Source organism: Anolis sagrei, chromosome 5 (assembly GCF_037176765.1).
Source record: "Anolis sagrei isolate rAnoSag1 chromosome 5, rAnoSag1.mat, whole genome shotgun sequence".
Classification (NCBI taxonomy): Eukaryota; Metazoa; Chordata; class Lepidosauria; order Squamata; family Dactyloidae; genus Anolis; species Anolis sagrei.
This window is the reverse complement of record NC_090025.1, coordinates 28,129,826-28,149,838: the sequence shown is the minus strand read 5'-3', so window position 1 is coordinate 28,149,838 and position 20,013 is coordinate 28,129,826. Positions and strand designations below refer to the sequence as shown.

Below are 20,013 nucleotides of genomic sequence, written 5' to 3'. Positions count from 1 at the left end.
GCAGTTCCAACTTGTGTTCTTAAAAATCCTGCAATGGACTACGGAAGACTTGCAAAAAGTCCTCCAGGTTAAGAGGACACTGACAAACTGGAGCATGCCCAGGTAGGAGGACCTCATCATACAAAGACCAGTCAAAAGACCCTGGAAAAGTGAATTAAACATGATGACACTATTTGGATATCTAAAAGGTTTTCCAATAAGATGGAGTAGCTACTCTCTGTAACCCAGGGCCCTTCCACACAACCCTATATCCCAGAATATCAAAGCAGAAAATCCCATATTATATGAATGTGGACTTAGGGCGCTTTCAGATAGCCCTTTATCTCAGCACCATCTGAATTTAAAAAACATCCACCCCCACTCTCCTGATGCATCATGTCAATACGGGAAGAGCTCCAGCAAGACTGGAATGGAGGCCAGGTATGTTTAAAAGGAGTTTGGGGGCTTTGGTGGAGCGGGGTGGGATTCCCACATTTTTCCAGACAAATTTAGTCTGGAAAACTGTCAGAATGGTGTCTGGACTGCAGTCCAGACAATGGAAGTACTGGGTTTATCCCACGCCTTCCAGGAAGGCACGGAATAAACCCACTATCTAATTCATTCACCACAAACCAGGGTTTTCCTGGTTTGTGGCGAATGAATTCGGGATTGTCCAGAATGTCATCTGGACAGCCGCCTTTTTATTGCGGAAGTTCCCGCAATAAGGGGGCTGTCTAAATCTGCGCTTAGATAACCCAGTTCAAAGAAGATATTGTGGGATTTTCTGCCTTGATATTCTGGGTTATAGGGCTGTGTGGAAGGTCCCTCAGTAGGACACCAGTAGAATGATTTAGCAAAAAGATCAAGGATGGAGATTTCAGCTATATGTTATTACAAACCTCATAATGGTATTGGAGTTTCAGTGGTGGAAAACATGAAACAATATTAGGTTCTTGTGGTTTTTTTCGGGCTATAGAGCCATGTTCTAGAGGCATTTCTCCTGACGTTTCGCCTGCATCTATGGCAAGCATCCTCAGAGGTAGTGATGCTTGCCATAGATGCAGGCGAAACGTCAGGAGAAATGCCTCTAGAACATGGCTCTATAGCCCGAAAAAACCCACAAGAACCTAGTGATTCCAGCCATGAAAGCCTTCGACAATACATGAAACAATATTTATGCAAAAGCTGAAAAGCTATCTGCCAGAAATGCTTTAATTATATTGAAGTTGTAGATGTTAAATATAACATCCATTCAAGGCTGACTAATTGCAGTAGATGACCTTCAAGGTCTCTCTGAAGTCTAGAATACTCTTTTAGGGCCCTTCCACACAGCCCTATATCCCAGAATATCAAGGTAGAAAATCCCACAACATCTTCTTTGAACTGTGTTAATTTGAGGTCATACTCAGATAATGTGGGATTTTCTGCCTTAATATTGTGGAATATAGGGCTGTGTGGAAGGGCCCTTCAACATGGCCATATAACCCAAAATATCAAGACAGATAATCCATAATATTTGCTTTGAACTGAGGGCCCTTCCAAACAGGCCTTATATCCCAGGATCTGATCCCAGGCTTTCTGCTTTAAACCAGATTATATGAGTTCACACTGCAGGATTATCTGGGATAAACAGAAAACCTGGGATCAGATCCTGGTACATATGTCCTGTCTGGAAGACCCCCTAAATCCACACTGCCATATAATCTAGTTCAATGTGGATTTTATACAGCTGTGTGGAAAGGGCTAGAGAAATCTAAATAACCCCAGTAAAATGCAATTTCCAGCATCTCAGAGGATGTTATAATGGCAATTAAAGTGGAATATGTGTGCAGTATTTGTATACAACTTACAAATTACTTTATGGCCCCTTCTACACTACTATATAAAATCCAGATTATTTTATTTGAACTGGATTATATGGCAGTGTAGACTCATATAATTCAGTTTAAAGCAGATAGTGTGGATTGTCTGCATTGATACTTTGTGCTTGATGTTTATACAGTGTTTCCTAAATGTTAGTGTTTGATCTAAGGTGACGCCGAGATATTTAGGATGGGAATAGTGTTCGAACTCTGGGCCTTCCCAGGTAACTTTCAATTTCCTGTTGACTTAACAGTTATGTAGGTGGAAAGCACACACTTGTGTCCTAGCAGCAGAAAGAGTATTCCTCTGGGCAGCTAAACCAGGAAATCCCAACTGGGTGACCCCCCCCACCCCACATGAGGGTCTTCCTCCAGGGGCAAACCAAGAATGGACAACTTGGAAGTCCCTGAACAGACTCAGAAGTGGAGTGGGCAGATCAAAAGACAACCTGGCAAAATGGCACTACCTAGAAGAATCCTTCACCTTGTGCGACTGTGGAACAGAACAAACAACTCAGCATCTGTATGCTTGCCCACAATGCCCTGCCTCATGCACAGAGGAAGAACTGTTTAAAGCTACAGACAATGTGGTCCCTGATGCCTGTTTTTGGTCTAAAATTATTTCGCTGCTTGTGTTCCCTCTATTTTATCAGTTTTCTACTTGTTTATTTATGCAATGCTTTTGACACAGAATAAAGAAATAAATCGGGATTATATGGCCCATAGTTAAGAATGGGGGTGAGACTACAGATAAATCTATCCCTCTCTGTAGTCTCATCATTCAAAGATGTATCATGCGAGCAAGATATTTCCACTGAAGCTTCATCAGCAATCCTTGTTTCCACAACAAGCCAAATTTTTCATAATCCAGTGATCATAGGGACAGAAATTGAGGTGAGATCTTAACAGGAGCATAGACAGCAAAACAAACACCACAGAGGTGTTAACTTTCCCCTGTGCTATCCAAAGTGTGATAAACAGATAGAGTTGCACTTTAAAATGTATCTGTTTCAAGTTACACAAATTCAACTTAAGAATAAACCTACAGAACCTATCTTGTTCGTAACTTGGGGACTGACTGTAAAGTGAAAGAATCCCTGAATTGGGAAACCATTGTGTTTGTGTATGAATAATAATAATAATAATAATAATAATAGTTTATTTATACCCCACTACCACCTCCCCAAGGGACTCGGTGCGGCTTACATGAGGCCGAGCCCACAATACAACAATACAAGCAATGACAACAACAATACAAAGCAATTAAAATAAATCTCATACACAGAACAACATAAACATTAACAATAGCACAATACACATTTAAAATCTGTGGCTGTATCTGTCTTCCCTCCTTTTCTTGGAGTCATATTTCAGTCCTAGTCATCACGTTCTTCATCAGATCAGAAGTGGGCAAGATGAGAGTGTTTCTGAACATAAGCATCTTTAAAAAGAGACTGCAACTTGGGTTTCATGGCAAATTACAACACCACCTATTCATAAGAAAACACTGAAACCTTATTATAAATAACAAGAAATGCTTGCTTTAAATTGCTTTTTGCCATCTGCAATCAAAATTTGGCAGCACACTGGGAAAGTCCCATTAAAACAGACATTTCCATCTTGGTTTTTTATAGCTTTTCCCACTTTGCAAATGAAATTCTTTACAACTTGCCACTGGATTTTAGAGTTGTCACTGATAAGATGCAGATAATGGTGTGCTGGGAAGGGATGCAAAATTCTTTCATCTTTCTCGTAAAATTACCTATTGCTGTTTATAATGTTGAGATTATTTATGTTTGGAATATATTGAGCTTTTAGTATCCACCCTCATTTGGTTGCTGGATCCCTCGTGGATACCAAAACTTGTGGTTGCTCAATACACACAATGGCAGGATAATATAGTGTAAAATCCTGGTATAAAATAGCAAAATCAACATTTGATTTTTGGAATTTATATATATAACATTCGGGTTCCTGGTGTTACCCAAGTCAATAATTTAATTGTACAAAATGCATAAGGTTGTGGGTGAACTACAACCCATACCATGCCAGTATAACCCCAAGAAACTCCATCAGTATTTAAATATTATTATGCTGGGCAAGTTTGCTCTGGGTGCATTATCCATAGGGTTCAGTGTACTTTCTGGCCGCAGGATGAACTACAACTCCCGCTATGGTGAGTCAGTCCTCCTCAAACCCCTCGAGTAGGTTGAGTTCATCATGGGGTTTCTCTGTGCCAAGTTTGGTCCAGGTCCATCATTGGTGGAGGTCACAGTTTCTCTGGTTGTGGGTGAACTACAACTCCCCCCCCCCCCCCCCGCCAGTAATAAAATTTCGGTATATCAGATAGGTGTGTCAAATTTGGTCCACATCCATCAGGGTTTGGATTCACAGTGCTGTCTGGATGTAGGTGAACTACAATTCCAACAAATGAAGGTGAATTTCTCCCAAAGACCTCCAGTTTTTTCTTGCTGGTCACGGGGGCTCTGTATGCCAAGTTTAGTCCAATTCCATCTTTGGTTGAGTTCAGAATGCTTATTGATTCTAAATGAACTATAAATCTCAGTACCTGCAACACCAGAATATCCACGCCAATTCCCCTCAAACCCACCATTATTCAAATTTGGGTATTCAAATCAGGTATGCATGCCAAGTTTTGTCCAGTTCCATCATTGTTTGAGTCCACAGTGCTCTCTGGATGTAGGTAAACTACAATTCCTACAAATTCCTCCAAAGACCTCCAGTATTTATTGTTCGTCATGGGAGTTCTGAGTGCCAAGTTAGTTCCAGGTCCATATTTGGTGGAGTTCAGACTTCTCTTATACTGCAGGCAAACTATACATCTCAGGACCTACAACTCCTCTAAATCCCCAAACCACTCTAGCATGTTCAGTTGTTGATCGATTCCTCAGTTTGCTGTGTGCCATAGAAAATAATTGAAAGGGGTTAAGGGAGAGGCAGTGGGTGGGGTCATGCAAATTCCACAGCAATGGAGAGAATCAGAAACACTGGGATGTCTGTGATGGAGGAACAGGGGTGGCTTGTTCATTACGTGAAGTAAGCGGTCACAGAACACTTTTTTGCCAGGGGCGCAGAGGCACCTCTGTAAATGCCCCTCGACCGCCACCTGAGGAGCGCCCCCTCAGCTCACAACAGCCCTAGCAGTCCGGGGGGGGGGGAGCCTCGGCTTTCTTGCCTCGCTACCGGGCGATCCTCTTCCCAAAGGGGCCGGGCACTTGAGCCTCGCCTAGCCCCTCTCATTCCTGCTCCACCCAGCCACTGGGTGCGTGAGCAGAGCTGGCACTCAATCATTCTCCGCGTTCGATCCCTTCCCCATGACTGGCTCCCTTTCCTGATCCCCAGGCGCTCCACCCGCCTCCTCTCCCCAATCCACAGGTGGGCCAAGGGGCGGAGCCGCCACACCTGGCCCGCTTCGGGTCCGGAGGCATGTCTGAAGACCACAGCGCGTGCACCAAAAGTTGCCTCTTCTCCTGACTTTCTCTTCAGCCATTGGGACCAAGAGAGAGAAAGAGAGAGCCCCTCCGGCTGGAGGTGTCTCCCACCTCCGCTCCCTCCTTTGTTTTTGCACCTACCTTCAGGAAAGGTGGGCATCTCCACCTCTCTCTCTCTCTCTCTCTCTCTCTCTCTCTCTCTCTCTTGGTCCCAATGGCTGAGGAGAAAGTCAGGAGAAGAGGTGACTTTTGGTGCACACGCCGGGATCTTCAGGCACGCCTCCGGACCCAAAGCGGGCCAGGCAAGGGAGCAAGTGCAGCAAGTGTAGTTACTGGGATGTATAGTTCACCTACAATCAAAGAGCATTCTGAACTCCACCAATGATGGAATTGAACCAAATATGGCACACAGAACTCCCACGACAAACAGAAAATATATATCAATGATTAGTTGGGGGGGGGGGGGGCACCAAAAAACTGTTTGCTTACCGTTGAAAATTACCTAGGGCCGCCTCTGTGGAGGAAACACATAAAATCTAGGTTGGAATTGTCCCCATATGAAAGCCTTCACTTGGGTGGTGGGCAGTGTTGTGTTTGTGGAGGCCATTGGCAGAGCACTTGGACATGTTCATGGTGCTCACTATAATTTGCAATGGAATGAAGACCATGAGTGTCTTCTGAATAATGGGAGCTATTGCAGTTTGTGGAGACAGGAGCTTGTCTGTGTAAGTGGACATGCCAGCCACACACACACATACATATTTTAGTATGTTGATGGATGGATGGATGATAGATAGATAGATAGATAGATAGATAGATAGATAGATAGATAGATATAAGGTAGAAAGATAGATAGATAAGGTAGATAGATATTGAAGTTGTGGATGGTGGAATCTGTGGATGCAGAATCCATGGACATGGAGAGCTGACTATATATATCCTACTCTGTCTCCACGCTTTGAAAAGTTTCATACCAGCACAACAGGCTGGTGCTAAGGGCACAAAGGAAGGACAAGTCACGTAATGCTCACATCTGTTTTTGAGGCATCCAAAGACCTAATTTTATTCAAATTAGGACCGAAACTAAGTTAAGGAACCAAGTGTTAACTGACTTGCAAAATCATAATTATCTCAAGAACAAAGATGAAGACAAATCCAATGCAAATAATCTAGTAAACACTCAAAACTGATCAGCATAGGGATGTTTGATATGTACTATTAAAAACTGGCTCAGCTGAGGCACAATTAGCAATAGCTATTAGCTAGCTACTCTAGAGCCCAAAGTAGCCCCCTTGCAGCCAGTTTTAGTTAAAGGGTAATTTAGCAACCAAGCAAAATGTTCTTCTGTTCTGACTGAGCAATTAATTAGAATCTATGAGGTACTGCACATTCTGTTGGCAGAATCCAGGATCAATCTCTGACATTTCCAGGCAGAGCTATGAAACAATCCTTACCTGAAGCACTGAACAACCACAAAGCTGAGGTACTGCAATGAGTTAAACCCTTGTGCTGGCTGAACTGCTGACCTGAAGGTTGGTGGTTCAAATCCATGAAACATGGTGAGCTCTCGCCTGTTAATCCCAGCTTCTCATGCAGGAATATGAGAAAAGCCTCCCACAGGATGGTAAAACATCCGGGCATCCCCTGGGCAACAGCCTTGCAGATGGTCAATTCACTCACACCAGAAGCAACTTGCAGTTTCTCAAATAGCTTCTGACACGATTTTAAAAAATCAAAGCTAAAGTAGTGGACTAGGTGAGTAACTACACTGTCAAATTAATGCAGTTTGAGCCTTTTAAGGTCCAATGCTATGGATTTGTAGTTGGGTGAGGCACCAGCACTCTGGCAGAGATAGTATTGTTGAAGGCTTTCACAGCCGGAATCAGTGGGTTAGGGGAAATCTTTAATGAATACAATATTGATGCACCCTTGGTCCAGAGAGATCATTCTCCTTTGGGTTCATCTACACCAAGCATGGGCAAACTTTCTAACTTGGGGGCCGCATGGTGGGCCGGAGTGGGGAGAGTGGGCTGGGGGGAGGGGTTTCTCCGGAAGCCCCCTCCCTGCCCTTTCCTCCCCTTCCTCTTCTCTTTCAGAGACAGAAAGTGGAAAAAAACACAGGATACGTTTGGATCCCAAAAGGGTTGGCCTTGGTCAGGATGAGATGGTGGATGACAGTAAAAAGTGTATCCATTAGACCCATATTGCCTACTCCTGATATAGAATCCTATGATCCTAGACTTGAAAGAGACCCCCAAGGGCCATCCAGTCCAACCCCCTGCCATGCAAGAAGGCACAACAAAAGCACTCCCAGGAGACAGCCTTTGTGGAAAAGCCTCCAGAGAAGGAGACTCCTCCACACTCTGAGGCATCCTATGTCACTCTCCAGGAAGTTCTTTCTAATCTTTTCAGTTCAGTCTCTTTCCTTACCATTTGAAAGCATTGTTTCCTTGTGCCCTGGTCTCTAGAGCAGCAGAAAGTCAGTTTTCCCCCTTCCCTCCTCTTCAAAAGAGAATGGAGGGAGGGAAAGGAGAATGAAGGAAAGACAAAAGAGAAGGAAGGAAGGAAGGAAGGAAGGAAGGAGAGAGGAAAGGAGGGAGGAAAGGAGGGAGGAAAGAGGGAAAGGAAGGAAGGGCGAAAGGGTGGAAGGGAAGGGAAGAGGGGAGGAGAAAGAGGGAGGCAAGGTAGAATGGAAGGAAGAAGGAAATAGAAAAGGAAGGAAGGAAGGCAAGGAGGAAGAGAAGCATGGAAGGAAGGGAAGAGAATGGAGCGAGGGAAGGGGGAAGGAAGGAAAGACAAAAGGGAAGGAGGGAGAGAGGAAAGGGAAGGAAAGAGGGAAGGAGAAAGGGGGAGGCAAGGTAGAATGGAAGGAGGGAGGAAAGAGGGAAGGAAGGAGGGAAGGAGAAAGAGGGAGGAAAGAAGGGATGGAAGGAAGAAGGAAAGGGAAGGAAGGAGGGAGGGAGAAAGAGGGAGGAAATAAGAGATCGAAGGAGGAAGGAAAGAGAAAAAGGAAGGGAGGGAGGAAGAGACGAATGAAAGGAAGGAAAGTTGGAAGAGAATGGAGGGAGGAAAGGGAGAACGAAGGAAAGACAAAAGGGGAGGAAGGAAGGGAGGGAGGGAGAGGGAGGAAAAAGAGAAAGACAAAGGGTGGGAGGGAAGGAAGGGGGAAGGAGAAAGGAAAGAGAGGAGGGAGGGAGGAAGAAAGAGAAGAAGGGAAGGGAAGAAAGGTGGAAGAGAATGGAGGGAGGGAAGGGAGAATGAAGGAAAGGCAAAAGGGAAGAAAGGAGGGAGAGAGGGAAGGAAGGAGGGAGGAAAGAGGGAAGGGAAGACGGAGGCAAGGAAGGAAGGGAAAGTGGAAGGAGGGAGTTTAGTGAGACTGTTAAAGGCTCCTTCCTAAACTACAAACCCCAGAATTTTGCAGGAGGCAGCAACCGGGTTTTAAGTGGATTTTTTTTCTCTCGTGTGATGAGGCACCAGGTGGGATCCAACACCACCAATTCCTCAGGCTGGAGCGCAATCCTCCGGCGCCAGTTGGGGAGGGGAGGGGGCCGCGGAGAAGGAGGGCGGAGAGAGGGAAGGAGGGAGAGGAATCCCCCCAGCCTATGGAGCCGAGCAGCTTTGACGTTTCGCCTCCCAGAAGCGTATAAAAGGGGCTGGGGCGGACGGTCCCCCTTCCTTTCCTCCAGCATTTCCTCGAGAGCGCAGCGGGAGACAGGCAGAGGCAGGGAGAGCGCGCAGCTAGGAGCGCATCGACGGGGCGAGTTGGAGCTTCTCTTTCTGTTTGGGATTCCCTTCCTTGCCCGGATTTTCGGCTGGGGAGGAGAGAAGGGCAGGAACTAAGGGAGGAAGGAAAGGGACCCGTTCCCAGGATGACTTCCACGCCGTTTTCCAACTGGAGCGCCGCCGACTCCTCGTTGGCTTGGCCCAACGGCAGCCTGGCTCCCCCCTCGGCGTCCAACTTCTCCAACCAGTTCGCCCAGCCCTCGTGGTGCATCGCGCTCTGGTCCTTGGCCTACGGGCTGGTGGTGGCGGTGGCCGTCTTCGGCAACCTGGTGGTCATCTGGATCATCCTGGCGCACAAGCGCATGCGGACGGTGACCAACTCCTTCCTGGTCAACCTGGCTTTCTCCGACGCCTCGGTGGCCGCCTTCAACACGCTGGTCAACTTCCTCTACGCCCTGCACGGCCAGTGGTACTTCGGGGAGGCCTACTGCCGCTTCCAGAACTTCTTCCCCATCACCGCCGTCTTCGCCAGCATCTACTCCATGACTGTCATCGCCGTGGACCGGTGAGTCGGAAGGAAGGATGGAGGAGCCACAGGGTCTGCTTCCCTCCCTCCCTCCCTCTCTCTCCCCGGGAAAGGCAGGCAGGAAGGCTTCCAAGCTTTGGGTGGGACCTCACAACCTCTGAGGATGACTGCCATAGATGCAGGAGAAAGGTCAGGAGAGAATGCTTCTTGAACATGGCCCTACAGTCCGGAAAACTCACAACAACCCAGTGATTCTGGCTTTCAACAATGCTTTGGGTGGGAAACCTCTGAGAAGTGGTAAAGAGAGGGCAGGTGCGAACTTCACCTGGGGACTCCATCAGAGGAGGAGGGGGGCGCCCACATTTTATGCAATGTTTCAGCAGAAATGTATTAATTTTTTGAATAAAAATACCCCTGGTTTTCCTAAGCCCAGTTTGCACATTTTGTGTCAATATCATCATCGTCCCCTTTGTCGTAAACCCAGTATATGCAGGGTGTATTTTCATTCTCAGCACCAAATTTGGCACAAATACCCAATATGCCTAAATTTGAATACTGATGGGGTTGTTGGGAGGATTGATTTTGTCATTTGGAAGTTGTAGTTGCTGGGATTTATAGTTAACCTACAACCAAAGAGCATTCTGAACTCCACCAAAGATGGAATTGAACCAAACTTGGGACACAGAACTTCCATGACCAACAGATAGTACTAGAAAGGTTTGGTGGGCATTGACCTTGAGTTTTGGAGTTGTAGTTCACCTATATCCAGAGAGCACTGTAGACTCAAACAATGATGGATCTGAACCAAATGTGGCACGAATACTCAATATGGTCAAATGTGAACACTGGTGGAGTTTGGGGAAAATAGACCTTGACATTTGGTAGTTGTAGCTGCTGGGATATATAGTTCACCTACAATCAAAGAGCCCATTAAACCCCATCACTGATAGAATTGGGCTAAACTTCCCACTCATAACCCTCATGACCAACAGAAAATACTGTGTTTTCTGATGATCTTTGGTGACCCCTCTGACACCACCTCATGGCCCCCCAGGGGTCCCGGCCTCTAGGTTGAGGAATGCTGCTCTGAAGCCATCAAATCCGATCTGAGGTTTGGGAAGTAAGCAGGGTTATCCTTGGTTAGTATTTGAATGGGAGGCCATCAAGGAATAGCAGGCGCTGTATGTTCTATTTTAGGGGTAAAGCTGCCTTCCAAGTATTTCCTGTCTAAGAAACCACGATGAAAATCATTGGCTCAGCATAATTCAACAAGTAACTTGGAGGCACACTTTCACTAGCTGTCCTTCTCTCACTGACTCGGCTCCATTCAGGTCTTTGCAAGTAGATAAGGTGTTTTAAATTTCCCTCTTCTGTGTATTTGTGTGTTTTAAAGTATCATTCCCAAAATAAAGATCCCCATCTTGACTCAGTGGAAAGAAGGAGTGTTTTAATTATTCTGCTTCCTCTCTGCTGTCTGTTTTAGAAAACACTCACTGCCTTCGTTTTTTGTTCCAAATTCCTGCTGCAATTCCGCAGGTTAATGGCACCCTGTGTTAGAATCTCCATCCCCAGCCTTCATTAGAGAAATGTGCTGTCTCTCATGCTGGGAGGTGCATTCATCAGGGCCACCATGTAATATTTAACAAGCATGGAAACATAACTTCTGGATGCTTTAGATATTTGGAAAGTTTGTGACGAATGAGATTGTCTTCCTATGTTCACTCAGCATCCGCCAGCAGGGTTCGGTTAGGGAGTTTTTACCATTCACCAAACTATTCACAACACCAATGCTTTTAGAGATTTTAGGAGATGTAATTTTTCAATGGTTTTTTTCCCCAAGCTCTGAGAATGATAAAGAGATTAGTTTTCATTGTTGAGCTTTTCTCATGCAATTACTTTTTTTTCCCCCACTACATTACATTTCAAATTTTCTCTCTCTTCTTACTGTTTTTCTTTTGTTTGTCTTAATCAGAAAACAAATCTGTTAAGAAATGAATTAATAAGATTATTTCAGGCAGTCAGAAGCCAGACCTTGAAACTGCTAGGCCATTCAATGCTAATCAAGGCGGCCAGTTGAAACATTCACACCTACCTCAAACAGAGAAGAGTTCTTCCTCCCACCTTGGACATTCCACAGATATATAAACCCAATTTTCCTAATTTCCAACAGACCTCCCAACCTCTGAGGATGCCTGCCATAGATACAGGCAAAACATCAGGAGAGAATGCTTCTGGAACATGGCAATACAGCCCAGAAAACTCACAACAACTCAGTGATTGCCTTCAACAATAAATTAATAAGATGTCTGCATTCAATTCTATTTCATTGCCAGTATCGGGAGTAATATCTGGGTGGATTTATATTGTGGAATTCATGCAGTTTCATTCCACTTTAACTTTCATGGTTCAGTGTTGTGAAATTATGGGAATTGTAGTTTTTCAAGTGTTTAGTTTTCTCTGCTAAACATTCTTGCTGCCTCAAAATTACAAATCTCAAAATTTTGTAGTATTGAGCCAGTCAGTTAAAGTGGTGTTAGGCTGCATTAATTCCACTGTGTAGTTGCACCCAAAATGGAAATAAATGCCATAAGCATAGCCCTTTATTGGGAATTCCCAAACAGAAATGAACCATCCCTGCTTTTGACTGCAGTTCATGACTTCATATGTTATAATGTCATAGGATTTGGGAGATCTGCCCTGTCTTCCTTACTGGGGAAGACTCTGGAAATTTTTAAAGTGTAGACTTAGGTCCCTTCTACACATCCATATAACCCAGAATATTAAGGCAGAAAATCCTACAACATCTGCTTGAACTGTGTTATCTGAGCCCACACTGCCAAATATTCCAGTTCAAAGCAAAAATGTGGAATTCTATTAAGCTGTGAGAAAGGGGCCGCATTTAGTAATGAGGCTATATATTCTGGACACATTCAGAAGCAGAATATTTTTATTGCTTATTTACTCAAATTATTGTGCATTATACAGTTAAAGGGCAAGCTGTTATCATTCCATCTCTAGAAACTTTTTAAGATGTGAACTTTATATTGAAACCCTCCTTCAATGAAATTGATTAACAACCATTGTTCATAGCTTCCAGGATCTTCAACTTCCTGCCAGCATCCCTTATACTGTTTTTGGAAATAGATAGAGAACATTTTGTTTGAGAAAGCTCTCTAATGATGCAGCTGTCACATGTTTTGGTATTTGTCGCCATATTTAAATTGCTGGCACAGTACTGAACTATTGAAGAATGTCAAAACTAGAGTTCTGGATCAGACAAAAGTCCTTGGAATTCAACACTCTGTGGTCATGTTTCCTTTAAGATGTCTTACTATGAAATCTCCCAAGCAGTTCTTCTGATGTTTTAGACAACAAACCCTATAATGCCCCAACCAGAATGGTCCTAGGAGGGTACCAAGTTGGAGAAATTTCCTTGGTAGATGTGAATAGTCCACCAATTGTAAACTAGACTGAGAAATGTAGGACACAGTCAAGGACCATGTTTCCCAACCTTTCTTTGACCAGGGACCACTTTGACCAGCGACCACTTGAACAGGAACCACTTTAACCAGGGATCACTATCCAACATTAGTACCAAAAGGCTTACAAAACAGTTTTTGGTCAATTTTGGATTTGGTTTGGTTATTTGGGGTCCTGGTTCAGAAAACTGCATTGGATAGACCACATCAGTTCTAGTTTCTGATCCAGAACATATGCCTTCCAGTAGTCATCGTCTGCTTGCCCACAGAAAACCATATTTAATAATCTTTCATGGGTAGTCAGCCTCTCCCCTCCTGTTATCCCTGTTGCCTCATAAGAGGATTTCACAAGACCAGTCGCTCTCATTGCCATGTGGTTTTGAGGCAATGGTGTAGTATTGATGAGGCCATGGACCATATTTTAGTTCTTGCATATCACGGGTGGTCTACGAACCACAGGTTGGGAACCAGCGGTCTAGGGAGTCTATCCCACAGGTAGGAGAAAAGTGGGGGAAAGTGTCCTATGGACTCAAGACCCAACTTGCTCCAGCAAAATCGGTCTTTGGGGTGGTCCGCCATCCCACAATGTTTCCCATGATCTTCCAGCTGTCCTCTACTTTCCACTGCTTTAGTCATTCGGGAGTCAGGAAACACCCGACTTTTGAAAACGGACTCCTCTCTCCATCTTTGCATGCTGGCAAGATGGATTTCCATGCTGTGCATCATAGAGTGGTCTCCATTTTGCCGACGTATGAAGACGATAAGTAAACAGGGGAAATTAGAGTGGGATAAGGTCCTATGAATGTGAGCACATGTCTCCAAAGCTCTCCCTCCCTTCTAAATAATTGACAAATACAGATATGACCACAAAAGTTACTGGTCTTCCTGAGGATATAATCTGTGTCACCCATTTGTGTCAGAGGAAGATGGGGAAATAGACTACCATGTATAAATACTTCATTTCCTGTCAGGATTAAAATGATTCATTCTTCCCAAAGGGACCACCAGTTGAGAACCTGTCTAACACAATATGAGCATAAAGTCATTTTATTTCATGACAGGAAGCATATACCTCAAGGATCCTGTGGTTTAACTGGTGTCGCTGGCAGGTCGTTGGCATTTTCTATGCAATTTTCAGATTTTGGCATGTGGGAAGATATTTCTTCAAAGGCCTTGGTGCTGGAGATTATATGAGCTCACTTAAAAAATTGAGCCAACAGTCATTCATGCTCTCAGTGGAAGGTGGTGAGGGTTGGTGGGGGGTCTTATCCTTCTACTACAAAGCCCCTCACCTCTTTTGTTAAAACATTTTGGTAAACCTTTGGGGTATTTATGTTTTGCTTGAAAATGATACAGAAAGACACACTGGGGCATAAAATCACACAGAAATGCCCTCATCAGCACTCCAAGTCTCAAAATTACAGCAAAAAGTTTTGAAACAGATTATAGAGGAAAATTTTAATATTTGAGCTAATGCTTGGAAGGGGGTATCCAGTGGGGTGCCTAGGGGTGAAATTGTTCCTTAATGCCCACATAATTTTTATCTCTCTCTTCCATCTTGGATGATTCAGGGACTTCCAAGTTGCCCATTCTTGGTTTTCCCCTGTAGGCAGACCCTCGTGGGTACCAACTAGTTGGAATTGCCTGATTTGGCTGACCAGAGAGATGTTCTTGCTGTTGCTTGTTAGCCAATGTATTTCTATCATATATAAAGGTGAAAGCAGCCTGATTTTCCAGGACATGGATGCATGAGGTAGGCATTTTTCTGTTAAGAAAGGATGGGTTTAGTTCTATCCTGGAGGAAGGACGCTCTAGGAAACCAGGAATACTACTTTGAGTTCCCTTATATTAGAATAGTGGAATATAAGCAGTTCATTTCGAAGTCCAGATATTTGAGACTTTGTTGTCCACTCTGTTGTTCCAACTCTAAGATTCTGTATCTTTAGAGGCCTTTAAACAAAAGTTGGATAGGCATCTTTTGAAAGTAGTATAATTGTGTTTTCCTGCATAACATGGAGTTGAACGGGCTGGCCATTTAATAGAAAAAATTGAAAATAACTAAGAGCAATAGATCTGAATCTGTTGTAGGTTTTTTGGGCTTTATGGCCATGTTCTTGAAGCATTCTCTCCTTACGTATGTCTGGAGACATAAATTGTGTTGACCCATTTTCTCCTAATGGTATCCCTGTTCAGCATATTTTAACTTGAGTGGAGAACTATGTTCAACTTGAACACCCACCATCCCTGAGCATTGATCTCCTGTCTGAGGCTGGTGGGAACTAGAGTCCAAGAATAGTGCCAGGGGTTCTTTAACCATGGTTTGAATCCCTTCCACTACATCTTGTGTCTACATTTTACTGTATTTCAGTGTGTCTTTGCTAGAAAGGATGTATGTCGTACAGAAGTGACCCAGTGGTCACTTCTGTAGGACATTTAGCTCCAAGGAATGTTTTGAGAGTTTTATGGGACACTAGAGTATGCAACCTTTAAAAATGTGACAGATGGTTGGATCAATCCAGAATTTGCCCAAATTATTTTTCAGTCACGGCAGTATTTTCTATTTATAGTTATTTCTTTAGTCTGTTAATGATCCATAAAAGGTAGGTCCTGGTGATGCACTTTCTTAGTGACGACCTCATCATACTCACCTCAAAAAGCATCCTAGGATGATTTCACCCTGTCTTCTGGACAGAGCCCCATGCCACCCTTCTAGCAGAGGCTCCACCCCAACTGGGGTGAAAGTGTCCTGGAGGCTTCCCCCAGAATATGGGAGACTTCCTGTGTTGTACTGGCTCCAATGGAGCAAGCATGGTTCCTTCCTTCACAGAAGAGCAACACTTCCCCCGGGTGATAGGGAAAGCCTCACCAAGAGGAAGCTGGGCAACAGCTTCACCCTGCTACCCCTCTTTTTTCTCCCCAAAGTCAGGTGAAGCAGGACCTTTTGTCTAGCTTTTGTGATGAGGTCCTGAGTCATTTTTGACCCTGCTGCTTAAATTAGGAAATCAGCTTAAGGTTTGCCATGGTGAAAACTTTCTCTCCTCAAGGAGCCATTATCGAAACAAAATCTCGAAACTTTCCTCTGTGTTGGATAAGCCAAGTCCATTTGGATGGTGTAGAACAGAGTAATGATAGTGCTTCTGAGAATTGCCTGGCTCCCTGTGGAAATTATCCCAAGTTAGTGAACATAAAAGAGATTAAGCAAGAAGCAAATACTTAGAGACACTGCAGTGACAGCTTGCCGTCCCAAAGTGCCATTCCCCAGATGGCATACCAATACATCTGTTTGTCTTTGGGAATGGCTTTGACAGATAGCTGCAACAATTCCATGTTTTTGGTGAGTTTTTCTTCATATCATGAGTGAAAATCACGTGTGGCTTAAAGGGCAATTTCATTTATCCCTGGGACCTTCTCAGATCCCCCCAAGCCAAAGACTAGAAATGTGAAGACCTTGGGCCAAGGATATGAAAACATTCAGGAAAAACCTATTTTCCCTGATTTTAAAGCCTTTTTCTTGGAAAAAATGGGAATTGTTTATAGAATATTTTCCTTCATAATTATGAACTGCAGTGTTACATCAGAAAAGAAAACTGATTATGCAAAATATTTTTCTTGGTTGCTCTTTCAAAAAGTGGTTATTTTCTGTAGCTGTACAGTTGCCACTCTACATTTGTGGTTTAGACTTTTGTGTATTTGATTTTTCAGGTATTTGGTTTAAAATGTTCTCTCGGGGAATCTCTAAGTCCTCCAGTGTGATTCTATGGCCAACTTCCTCTGGTCATGCTGGAGGGTCTTGACATTTCTAGAAGGAACATCTGCCTAGGGGAATCTCTAGGCCCTCCAATATGATTCTATGGACAGCTTGCAGTCAAAGTTGACCATAGACTCATGCTGAAAAATCTAGAAACTCCTTGGGAGGTGTTCTCTCACATAAAATTATAGAAATTTCTTTATTCGTGGTTTTATATTTTCAAGGGGGTTCTGTGCCCCTAATCTCCAGCAAATGTAGAAAAAGACTATTCATGAAGCTACAGATATGCAAAGATCTACAAGGAATAACATAAAGCATGTAAAATGAAAATATCCAGTCTTAGACATAATCCACAAAATTTATCACACCTTACAGAAGTATTTTATTTATTTTAGCCTGTTGCAGTAAAATAAGCAAAGAACCATTTGTCTTTCTGATGACATCTATATTTAGGAACTAATGACCATTAAGTAAGATCCATAGTGTCAGAGCTGGTCCTGCCATTAAAAAGAGGGAGGGAGGCCCCTCGAGGCACAAATGCTGAGTTGATGAGAAGAGAACAGCAGCCACCGCATCCAGCTGAATTTTATTGTAGGCCAGAGTTGTGTGGTTCAGACAGTCATGTCCCCACCCGCTAATATATTCCACATTACTCAGATGACAGAATACAAGTCTCATTTGAGCATTGCAAACAATAAGAAATGTTACTGGAATGTGAGGTATGCATCCTGTACCAAAAAAGAGGGCCAAGGTGAACACTGGTCTTCCTCAATTATTTTCTAAATGACAACCTGTTTACTGATATCACCAGTTGTCAATGGCCCTCAGTTACAAAATAAGGTTGACAAAAAAAAATCTCGGGGAAGGAGTAGCAAATTACCACCCAGCCCTAAATTGACCAGATAAATTTACACTGTATGGAGGGATGGTGGACAAGTCAAATTAGAAGATTTAAAGAGTAGAATTGTGTGCAGAACCATTTTTCTTCATTTTATCCATTCTTTCATTATTTTCATTACCTTTGGGAGTACATAATGGGAAGGTCCCTCCTGATACAAAAATCAGTTGGACACAAAAACAAGTAAGAGCTGAACCTGATTCCTTTCCTGCTTTTTGTGACCACGTGGCACTCCATGCCTCCTTGCCTTGGAAAGAGAGAGTGTGTGTGGCATGTAGGCCCAGAAAGTACATTTGCTTGTCTGTAGCCGTGCCTCTAGAGAAGAAGCAGGTCAGAAGCCTCCTTAAAGTGTGCACCTGCCTCGAGCTGAGTGCCTCTAGAGTTAAACAGCTTTAGTGCCTAAAATGACAGAAAGAGGAGCCCTGGAAGGCCCCCGCCTCACATAAAGGGCCGATAGAAAATGGATCTTTCGGCACCCCGGAGCAAAAACAGATATCTGTCCTCCCGATTTTGGGAGGCTCCCAAAAATGGATCAGGAACCCCACCGAAAGCCGGGACATGAAACAGGTCAAAGTTTACCTCAAAATCACAACCTTATTAAAGAAGCATGTAGATGATCTTTGCAGATGATCTTGGTAGATGATCTTCGCAGGGAACTGGACAGGGGGAGTGTGTCCCTGTTAGTTCTGCTGGACCTCTCAGCGGCTTTCGATACCGTCGATCACGGTATCCTTCTGGGTCGCCTCATGGATATGGGGCTCGGGGGCACTGCTTTGCAGTGGCTCCGATCCTTCCTTGAGGGACGGACCCAGAAGGTATTATTGGGTGACACCTGTTCGGCCCCACAACCGTTGTTGTGTGGAGTCCCACAGGGTTCAATTCTGTCCCCGATGTTATTTAACATCTACATGAAATCGTTGGGAGAGATCATTCGGAGTTTTGGAATGAGATGTTATCTCTACGCAGATGATGTCCAAATCTGTCACTCCTTTCCACCTGTCACCAAGGAGGCTGTCCAGACCTTGAACCGGTGTTTAGCTGCTGTATCGGACTGGATGAGAGCTAACAAATTGAAATTGAATCCAGACAAGACAGAGGTCCTACTGGTCAGTCGTAAGGCCGAACAGGGTATAGGGTTACAGCCTGTGTTAGACGGGGTTACACTCCCCCTGAAGATGCAGGTTCGCAGCTTGGGAGTGATCCTGGACTCATCGCTGAGCCTGGAACCCCAGGTCTCAGCGGTGGCCGGGAGAGCTTTCGCACAATTAAAACTTATGCGCCAGCTGCACCCGTATCTTGAGAAGCCAGATCTGGCCACGGTGGTCCACGCTCTTGTCACATCCCGGTTGGATTACTGCAACGCACTCTACGTGGGGTTGCCTTTGAAGACTGCTCGGAAACTACAACTAGTTCAGCGAGAAGCAGCCAGATTGCTCACCGGAGCAACGTACAGGGAGCATACAACCTCCCTGTTGCGCCAGCTCCACTGGCTGCCGATCCAATTCCGAGCACAATTCAAAGTGCTGGTTTTGACCTACAAAACCCTATACGGTTCCGGCCCAGTGTATTTGTCCGAATGGATCTCCCTCTACGTCCCATCTCGAAGCTTAAGATCTTCTGGGGAGGCCCTGCTCTCGACTCTGCCACTGTCACAAGTGAGGCTGGCGGGGACAAGGAGCAGGGCCTTCTCAGTGGTGGCCCCCCCACCTGTGGAACTCACTCCCCGGGGAGATTAGATCATCATCTTCCCTCTTGGCATTTAGGAAAAAATTGAAGACCTGGATCTGGGATCAAGCCTTTGGTCATTCTGACAGCTAACTGAAGGATCTGATGATAGACAAGGACAAATGGAATGGAATGGATATATGGACTCTGAACCCTGAGCATGAGATTGTTTTTATGATTTTATTATGTATTGATGTTTTTAATTAATTGTGAATTGTTTGTATTTGTACTGCTTGTGAATTGTCTTGGGCATCTAATTGTGCCCCCACTGTAAGCCGCCCTGATTCCCCCCCGGGGTGAGAAGGGCGGGGTATAAGTAAATGAAATAAATAAATAATAAATAAATGTGAGGGGCATTCAAGTATTAAATTTCCTATATATCTGCTGTGTTTTAGTATCTGTTACATAGCTTCCTAAGCCCCTTCCACGCAACTGAATAAAATCCAGATTGAACTGGAATATATGGCAGTGTGGACTCAGATAATCTAGTTCAAAGCCAATATTGTGGGATTCTCTGATATTCTGGGTTATATGGCGGTGTGGAAGGGCCCCTAGTCTCTGACTATGGAGACCATTAAAGAAGTACCCCCTTCAATGGCATCTTTATCTAGCAGTACAGAT

General features: G+C 44.3%; 1 protein-coding gene across 1 annotated transcript in view; it reads left to right on the top strand.

Annotated features, from left to right (window-relative positions):
• Positions 1 to 8,865: 8,865 nt before the first annotated feature.
• Positions 8,866 to 20,013, top strand: part of TACR3 (tachykinin receptor 3) — a 58,435-nt gene continuing 47,287 nt past the window's right edge. The window contains exon 1 of the mRNA XM_060779147.2: positions 8,866 to 9,581. Coding sequence (XP_060635130.2) covers positions 9,163 to 9,581 — 419 coding nt within the window. The 5' untranslated portion in view covers positions 8,866 to 9,162. The remainder of the gene's footprint in view (positions 9,582 to 20,013) is intronic.